At 38.5% G+C, this 9,934-nt stretch overlaps 1 protein-coding gene across 1 annotated transcript in view; it reads right to left on the bottom strand.

Annotated features, from left to right (window-relative positions):
- Positions 1 to 9,934, bottom strand: part of Stk4 (serine/threonine kinase 4) — a 104,096-nt gene that overhangs the window by 80,761 nt on the left and 13,401 nt on the right. Inside the window, exons 3-4 of the mRNA XM_004630939.2 lie at positions 8,536 to 8,664; positions 6,271 to 6,385 (exon numbers count right to left, since the gene is read on the bottom strand). Coding sequence (XP_004630996.1) covers positions 6,271 to 6,385; positions 8,536 to 8,664 — 244 coding nt within the window. The remainder of the gene's footprint in view (positions 1 to 6,270; positions 6,386 to 8,535; positions 8,665 to 9,934) is intronic.

Genomic DNA, 9,934 nt, shown 5'->3' with positions numbered 1-9,934 from the left:
AAAAAAAAAAAAAACCCAAAAAACAAAATTACACACATACACTATAGTTAAGATAGTTTCACTACTAATTTCTCTTAGCTCATTGAAAAGAAAGGTTTGTGCTAACATTGTTTAGACAATTTAATGGCAAGTAACAATCCACAATGTTTTTCTTTTTCATTTTTTTTTTTTTGCGGTACCAGAGACTGAGCTCAGGATCTCCCTGGCCGAATTCACAATATATTAACCATTGCTATCCTATTATCTTATTTTGAAGTTGTTTTAAATAAACACCATTAAAAATGCTTTTCTTGGGGCTGGAGAGATGGCTCAGTGGTCTAAAGCACCTACTTGGAACAAGCTTGGCAAAGCACAGGGACCGTGGTTCGATCCCCCAGCACCACACACCAGCCAGCCCCGCCCCCTGGTGGGCTGAGCTGGCCACACACACACACACACACACACAATAAATAAATGTAAAAATAAATAAACAAAAAAAGTTTTTAAAAAAATGCTTTTCTTTTGTTTACTTCCATTTATTTATTTATTTTATTTTTGTGGTACTAGGGACTGAACTCAGGACCTTCTAACTGACATTCAATTATACCCCAGGCTCCTTTGTTTACTTCAGTGTTCCCCTTTTTTCAGATCACTGTACATGCTGGTAGCACGCTTGCATTCCTTGTAGTGGTTGGCATACATACAGGACACACCTCAATTCCTTTTCTCATCCTCTTTCCTTCCCCTGCTCTTATATTTATTTTTTATTTTTATTTTTTTATTTTTTGTATTTTAGGGAAGGGTCTACAAGGGCGTTCAGGGTCTCACTACTAGATCTGACTCTAGTGATCCGCCTGTTTACAGCCTCCCAAGAGCTGGGATTCCAGGCACGCACCACCATGCCCAGTCTCAATTGCCATCTCAGCGTAGCCCTGGGACAAGGCTGGCAAGGCAGGCCCAGGGATCAAACCCCTGGCCCCTGGCGCCTGCCTGCAGGTGCTTTAATCCACTGAGCTATTTGGCATCCCCTCTCCTAGTCTTGTATTCCTAACACCAAGAAAGAGATCCTGCAAATGACAGATAGTGGAAAACTAAATACTGAATGATAATAGCTAAATATAACTGAATACACCAGAGAGTAGTGCAGATTATCTGAGCAGACCAATGTTAATTTTGTGCAGTTTTAATTCAAGTCCTAGTTAGAGTCTATTAAATTCTCATATGGGAACCATATGAGACAAACAATTCACATTTTTTCACATTTCTCTTTTTTAAAAAAATCAGATTTTATTAGTACATTTTGGATATACATAAGATTACAACGCACGTTTAGAAGGAAGTGTACATGGCAGGAAAAGCAGAGGATTTAGGATTAGAAAAGCCTACCCTTTTCCACTGACTCTACTTTGTAGCTGCCTGACTTAAGCAAATTATTTAACTCTTAACCTCAATTTCTCCATATACAAATATCATCTTTAGGAATACCATCTTTAAGAGCACACAAAAAAACACGTGATATGCTTGCCTAGCACACCAAGGCCCTAGGCTTAATCCCCAGCAACAACAGCAACAAGAGATCAAATTACAGAAGGCTTGCCTGAGGTGGTAGTCCACACCTGTAATCTTAGCACTTGAGAGGCTGAGGAAGGAGGATCACTGTTGAGTTCAAGGCCAGCCTGAACTATTATATAGTAAAACCTTGTCTCAAAAGGATAGTAAAAAACCCTCAAAAAACAAAAAAAAGTTACAGAAGGCTTAATGGTTTAATACATGCTATCATTAATAATGGTTTAATATCTACCACATAATCAACAAAAATTTGCTAAGTACCTAGTACAAGCCAGGAACTATGCTAATAATGTTAAAAATAGATAACTATTTCTAAGTATTTAATCTGAAGGAGATATTATTTTTGTAATCTTTTTTTTTTTTTTTTTTTGGCAAAACTGGGGACTGAGCTCAGGCCCTTGAGCTTGCCAGGCAAGCGCTTATTCTACTGAGCTATCTCCCCGGGACCCTATTTTTGTAATCTTACAAGACTACTAAATAAGATATAAATACTATTATTATCATCACCATTTTATAAATTATGACACTGAGAAGCTGGGCACAATGGCACACACCTACAATCCCAACACTTGGGAAGCTGTGACAAGAGGATTGCTGTGAGTTTGAGGCCAGCCTGGGCTACATAGTGAGCTCAAGACCAGTCTGAACTACATAGTGAAGCCCTATCTCAAAAAACTAAAACAACATTCATACTGAAGCTGAAGCAGAGAAAAGTAACCTATGCCATTTATGCCAAAGGTCACAGAGATATTAAATGATAATGTCCAGGCCAACACTATTGTCAAAGTAATATGCTAGAGTTTAGATATCTTCTGTGGTCAAAGGAAACAAAGCTTGGGTTGGGGATATAGCTCAGCGGCATGAGCACCTGCCTGGTAAGCGCAAGGTCCTGAGATCGATTCCTGGTACCAAAAAAGAAACAAAGCTCATGACTCATCTGACTGTTTCAACCAGCTGAGAGCTATTCAACTACAAAGGTGCTGTCCAACTGAAATACAATACAAGCAACAAATATAATTAAGTTTCCAGGGCCAGGGAGTTGGCTCAGTGGTATAAGTACCTGCCTGGCAAGCACAAGGTCTTGAGTTCAATCCCCAGTGCCACAAAAACAAATATAATTAAGTTTCCAGTAGCTACTTTTTTCAAAACGAAAATTAATTTTCATACTATTTTACCTAATTGTATTTATCCAAAATATTACTCTACCATGTGACCAATATAAAAAATTAAAGATGTTTACTTTTTATTAGTAACAACTTTTTATCTCTGGTGCATTTTCATACTTATAGCACATGTCAATTAAGAGCAGTCATTTTTCAAGTCCTGTACAAACTGGGATAAAATTTAAACTCATTATCGTAACCTTCAATATCCAATATAATCAAGCCCTACTGACCTGTCTAATAACTTAACCACTTAATAACTTAGCCATACACAGCTAATGGATGAACAAAGCAGACCTATGACATTTGGCAAAAGAATGGATAATAATTAAAAATCCTCACTTAATAGTTATATAAAAATTGTAAGTTATCAGTAAATAACAAAATCAACATCAAAATTAATTATGGATTGTTTTAAAACACCTGAAACAAAACAATATTTCATTTAAGAAGTCCTGGAATCCAAATTTTAAGTTAATACATTCTTAACTCTTTAAATATATCTTATATTAGGATATTATTTTTATTTACTTATTTGATACAGGGTCTAAATAAGGTATAAGTACTTGTCTCAAAAGTACTTATACTTTATATCTCAAAACTGAAGCTATGCAGTTCAGAGTTGTAGTGATCCTCCTGTCTCAGCCTCCCCAGCACTGGGATTCCAGGTGTGTGCCACTACATCCAATTTCGGGGCTAGCAATGCTTGGTACCAAGGGTTGAACCCGGGTCCTTCCATTTGCCAGGCAGATGCTTAGACCGCTGTGCTATCTCCCCAGCCAGGATATTTTTCCTTGCTCAAGAACTTGCTATTTGATTAAGAAAACACACTAGCTCTGAGTAACTTAAATTAAGAAGATGGTGGTATAAACAAAAATTTATGACTGAATTTCTTTTCTTTTTTATTTTTTGTATTTTAGGGAAGGGTCTACAGGGTGGGTGTTCAGGTTCTCACTACTAGATCCGACTCATAGTGATCCACCTGTTTATAGTCTCCCAAGAGCTGGAATTACAAGCACACACCACCACGCACAGTCTCAACTGCCATCTCAGCGCACCCGGTGGGGTGGGGCCGGCACAGCAGGGCTGAGCATCGAACCCCTGGCCCCAGCACATGAATGAATTTCAAAGCACCCCTGTTGGGCCTGAGATATAGCTCAGTGGCACAAGTACCTGCCTGGCAAGTGCAACGTCACAGTACCAAAGAAAAAAAAGCAGCCCTTTTATGGCTTGCACCTAGGTATCACCCCAAAGCCTCATGAAATTCTAGGTGGGTCTTTTACAGAGGTGGCTGGATCTGGGGGCCAGGGAGATGGCTCAGTAGAGTAAGCGCTTCCCTGGCAAGCGCAACGCCCTGAGTTCAATCCCCAGTTCTACAAAAAAAAGAAGTGGCTGGATCCAGAGTGTGTGATGCTGGGATTGATTCATGGACTCATGCTGAAATGCCAGGGTTAAAGGTACTAGGATTAAGGGTGTGTCACCTGTCCTGGATAACCTGGATAAGATATAAGGGACAGAAAGAGCTGTGGTCATCCCTTACATGTTTTTGCTATCTTCTGCTCACCACAAACTGTTTCTCCTCTGTAATCCTTCTCTGTCACAGCACCTTGCCTTGGAACCAGCTAATTATGAACTGAAATCTCTACAAACTGTGAGCTAAATAAACCTTTCTTCCTTTAACTTTGGATACTGGGTATTTTGTCTCAACAATGAGAAAAACTAAGACAAGCCCTCACCTTATAATGTATATAATACATTGTAATTTATAACACAAAGTTTTACAACTTTGTAAATACTTAATATGGGTGGTTAAAAAACAAGTTGCAAGATATCTTAGATATCCTGTATAGAAGTTTTTTTTTTTTTTTAAATGGGTGTTTATTAGTACTTTTTTAAGAAAATAAGTTAAAACTTCTGCTTTTACTCACTTAAAACCTATATAGTTACAATCTTTTTAAAAAATAATAAGATAAGATGGCCCATACATTTGCTTAGAACCCAGTAACAGTTTCTTACTGTACTTGGGATAAAATTCAAACTCATTATCATAACCTTCAGTATCCAATACAATCAAGCCCTACTGACCTGCCTAACCTCATCTCCTGTAGTTCCACTTCACTCCTTCCCATCTAGTCACAGCAACCTTTGTTCAAATGCCAAATTTCTTCCAGCTGTGGTGTAGGGTCTTTTCATTGGTTATTCCTACCTAGAATGTTTCCTCAAGACTTAGCTCGTTCTTGTCATTCAAGGCTTCCTTTAAATGAAACTCTTTGGAATGACCTCCTTCAACTATCCAACGCTCTACTGTAGGCTACCAAGCACTCTTTTATTACTTTGCTGAGCCTTCATCCCCATTTACTTTCTTCATAGTGTTTAACACTATCTGCTATTTCTTTTCTATTTACCATTAATTTTTTTCTGTTGCCCTGCTAGCTAGTACGCTACTGCTTGAGACATTTCTAGCTAAATGGACACACCTTGAAACCATCCTCTCAAGTGAAAGAAATCAGACACACATTAAATACAGTGTTGTTTCTCTGGTGTGAGAAACCAAAAGTATAAATAAGGACCAAAATGTGTAATAAAATATTGGAAAATGGGAAGAAAATATTCAAATGGGAAGGACAAGAGGAGGTGAGGGGAAAGGAAGAAAGACACAAGAAAAGAATAGGAGGGCTGGTGAGATGGCTCAGTGGTCTAAAGCACCTACTTAAAACAAGCTTAGCAAAGCACAGGGACGGAGCGTGGTTCAATCCCCCAGCACCACATGCCAGCCCGCCCCGCCCCCTGGTGGGCTGAGCTGGCCCCACACACACACACACACACACACACACACACACAAATAAATAATAAAGAAATAAAGAAAAGAATAGGAAAAAAATGAAGGCAAAGCTTTTGTGAATAAGAAGGGGAGAGGAGTTGGAGTAGAGAAAAAGGGAAAGAAAGAAGCAAGATGTATCATGTACAGGCACAAATCCCCTATGATAAATGTGATCACTGGGTATACCTAAATTGTACCAATTTTTTTAAGTGTGCTACACTGTGAGAGCAGGGTATTGCCTATCTTATTTGCTACAGGGCCCATAAAGGCTAAAGCAGTGTTCCAGAAATATTCACAGAATGGATAAACAGGTTACACAACTGAAGTGGAACCAGAACCCAGCAATCACAGTAACAGCAAATAATCTTTCACAATGGGGCTATTCTGATTAATAGGGAATAAAGAAGAGAAAATTAATCTGAACATGGTAGATGAGAGGAGAAAGTCAAATCCAAAATTAAACATTTAAAATTCATACCGTAACCAAGATTTGACAGTTGTTTTCCCCAGGAAGAAACAGACAAAGCATGATAAAAATCACCAAATGGAGTCAGTGTCAGGACTGTCACATTCAGGAGAAAAAAAGAGTACAGTGGGAGAAAGAACCATGAGAAAGGAAAAAATCTCACTCTCATCTTTCCAGATGACATTAGAAGAAATACATGAATAAAAGGCCAGAGAAAAGAAAAGAGCATAAGACCAAGGGCTCAGCAGCATTATTTTAGAAAGTAAACTTACCGTCTTATTTCGTAATCGAATGATATCAGATACAGAACCGGCCCCACAGTACTCCATAACAATCCACAAGTCTGTGTTCTTAAAATAACTGCCATAATACTTGACTACATGAGGGCTGGGGAGAGATGTAAGACAAATCAACGGAATGGCTTTCACACATCTCTATTAATTCATTCTGTTCGATATTTGAAGACCAATTTCTCATCTCAACAGATCAATAATTCCTAGGTAAGGATAAAACAAGCAGTCCTCTAAGAATGTAAAATGGGATAGCTTCTAAAGACTAATAAATAACAGAAGTACAAAAAATGTGCGGGTACTTTATCCAACATTTCTAAGTCTAAAATTAGAAAATTACAGCTCTCCAAAAACAGTAACATAGATTGAACTGTTGACAAAAGTGAAACATTAAATGTCTACCGAAAGGGCCAGCGAGATAGCTCAGTGGACTGCCTGTAGAGCCAAGCACAGGGACCGGGTTAGATCCCCAGAGCCACATGTGTGCCGCCGCACTCCCAGGCACACTGAGCCAGCCACCAAGAGCAGCCATGGTGGCACACGCCTGTAATCCCAGCGCTGGGGAGACTAAGAGCAAAAGGATCACTACAAGTGAGACCCTGTACCAAAAAACTGTCTACCTAATGGAGAATTTAAGAAGTAATGATCATCATATACATGAACATCATGAATACATGAAAAATGTTTATAGAAAAATGTTTACATGTTTATCTTCTCATGTCTCTAACATGAGGAGATATCCTGTTTACAAGTAAATAAATGACTACAAAATAGAAACATAGTAGTTAAACTCCAAAAAGAGACATGGAAGAATATGAACATCAAGGAGTGCTAAACAATTTCTCAAAAGGGAAAAGAGACTTTATTTTCTTCTTTTTTTTTTTCTTTTTACGTATTTGGTACAGAATCTCACTACGCAGCTCAGACTCGTAGAGATTCTCCTGTTTTCAACCTCTCCAGAGCTGGGATTACAGGCATGCACCACCACGTCTGCCCAGACTTAGCCGGCTCAGCGTTCCCAGGGGCGTGGCTGGCGTGGCACGCAGTACCAAGGATTGAACCAAAGTCCCTGTGCTTGCCTAAGCAGGCCCTTAGTCCACTGAGCTACCTCGCCAGCCCTTATTTCCTTCTTTTCATTTGCATTTTTTCTAACAAGCCATACATACTTCATGAATAACAAATGATACTATAAATCTAAAAAACATAAAGAAAAATATACAAGGAATTGTAGGTTTCAGGTTTAACGATACAAAGAGACATTCCAGAGAGAATTAACTTGTTCTGTTCAATCCAATCAAGAAGTATAAGGGCTGAATCTAGGAGATAGCGAACACAAAACTGGAAAAAAAGAAGAAAACTGGCTGTATTAGAAGTGTGTTAAGACTTAAAGTTCTTAGGCAAATATCTGTCTACCCAACATTAGAGAAATTAAGAAATAAAGCCCATCATGAACACATGAAAAATGTTTATAGAAATATGTTTACATGTTTATCTTCTCCACCTTTGCTCTTAGCTGAAGTTTTACAAAATAATTACCAAGCTGATCTGCCCCCAAAACTTTGGAAAATGAATGCAACCTTAAGTGCTTTTCACCCCCTCCCAACTCCTTACAGTTGGCATCATCCTTCTTTCAAGTCTACATAGAGCTGAAGAAGTCTGCTCCATAGCGACTGCCTCATGTTGTCACAGAATGTGAGAGCAAACCACATGCTTCTCTGTGGTTGCCTTCTAACCCAACTTCCTGCTTACTACATTTGACAAATCTTAGTTCCTCAAAAATAAAATATTTATTCTCAGCTCAAATGACTTATATGAAGGAACAGTAATATATAAATTAAGTACTCTTTTTACAGACCAATCTAATATTCTAAAATTTCTAGAGCTAAAACAAAAGCACTTGAATTATCTGAGCTAAGCTGTCTCTACAGAAATGTTCTCTCCTTAGGAAGAGAGATCATTATCAGAAACAGAAAAAAAAAAAAAAAAAAAAGCTAGCACCACCTTCTGCCTCTTCCTACTTTCTAAAAGGACTTAGTAAAGAAGGAAAACATGATATAGAAACTATCAGGTTAGCTACAAAAACATAAAACTTTTCATCACTTGTTTCTGAAAAGCACACATATTATAATTCCATTAACCTCTCCTTTCTGTAAAGTAAGTAAATAAATCTCTCTACATCAAAGGGTAAAATAAGCACACCAAACCCAAACCCATGACCTCTACAGAAGAACCACATGTGCCTTTTACCTGTCACACTGCTGCATTATAGAAATTTCTTTGATTATTTCCTGCAGATCTGATTCCACGGGAACTTGTTTAATAGCAACGATCTGCCCAGTCTCCTTATGAATAGCTTTGTATACACTGCCATAGGACCTACAATTGGGGGAAGGAAAACATTTAGAAATCAAGGCAGGCCAAGAGATAAGAAGTGGTACAATACAAAAAACCCACAGTTCTAATTTATATTCTTAAGTATTTTTATCCCTCAGTACTGTCCCTTAGTATGTACGTATGCACATACACTCAGCCACACTTGCAAAACTGAGATAAAGTACGTATGGAGGGGTGGCATCTTAAAACTTTCTACCTACACTTATATATGAATTATAATAACTTCTATGTACTGTATGCCTGATGTCTGCTAGAAAGGGCGCATTCCCTCAGTTCAACCTTACAAAAATGAGTTCAGAGGAGTTACAGACATTCTCGATGTCACATAAATGATAAGTAGCAATCTGTTCAGGAACTCAGGTTGTGTGAACACAAACAAAGCTTGTTTTCTTTCCACATCTATGTCATGGTATAATATAGAAATGCTTGTTTCCTTACATTCATTTGATTATCTTTGTTCCTCTTATTTGTAATAAAGCTTATAGAAAATAATTAAAATTAAGCTTCTATAATGCTATCAGATGAACAATATAAATATAAATATCTTTGGCTTCTGTTCCATTATCCTGTAAGAATTTATTATTAAAATAAATAGGCTGGGGAGATATCTCGATGGTCTAAGTGCCTGCCTGGCACATGCAAAGACCCAGGTTCAATCCCTGGTACCACATGCCATGCCAGCCCTGGGCACCAAGCCAGTCATCAAAACCAGATGTGGTGGCAAACACCTATAATCCCAGCACTGGGGAGGCTGAAACAGGAGGATCACTAAGTCTAAGCTGCACAGCAAGACCCTGTAGCAAATAAATAAATAAATGATTTTAAATAAAGTTTATGCTCTCAACTTGGGAGCTATAAGAACATTAGACTGAGGGCCAGCCAGACAGCTCAACAGATTAAAGGAGATGCAGGGGTGGTGGTGGGGGTCGGGGGGAAGCAGGGGGTCCGATCCCCAGGTCTGCAATGCAGGCCCCACCCCAAGGGCACACTCAGACAGAAATTGAGACTGGGCGTGTGACGCATGCCTGTAATCTCAAAGCTTGGGAGGCTATAAACAGGAGGATCACTACACATCCAATCTATGTAGTGAGACCCTGTACTAAATATGTTAAAAAAAAAAAAAAAAAAAAAAAAAGCGCACTAGATTGAGAAGCTCAACATCTGAGATTGCATTCTTCTACCACTACATATTTTTTTTTAAATTTTTTATTTATTTGAGAGAGAGAGAGAGAGAGAGAGAGAGAGAGAGAGG

Source organism: Octodon degus, unplaced genomic scaffold (assembly GCF_000260255.1).
Source record: "Octodon degus isolate 3935 unplaced genomic scaffold, OctDeg1.0 scaffold00037, whole genome shotgun sequence".
NCBI classification, from domain to species: Eukaryota; Metazoa; Chordata; class Mammalia; order Rodentia; family Octodontidae; genus Octodon; species Octodon degus.
Note: the sequence above shows the minus strand (reverse complement) of the source record. Positions and strands in the feature narration are given on the sequence as shown.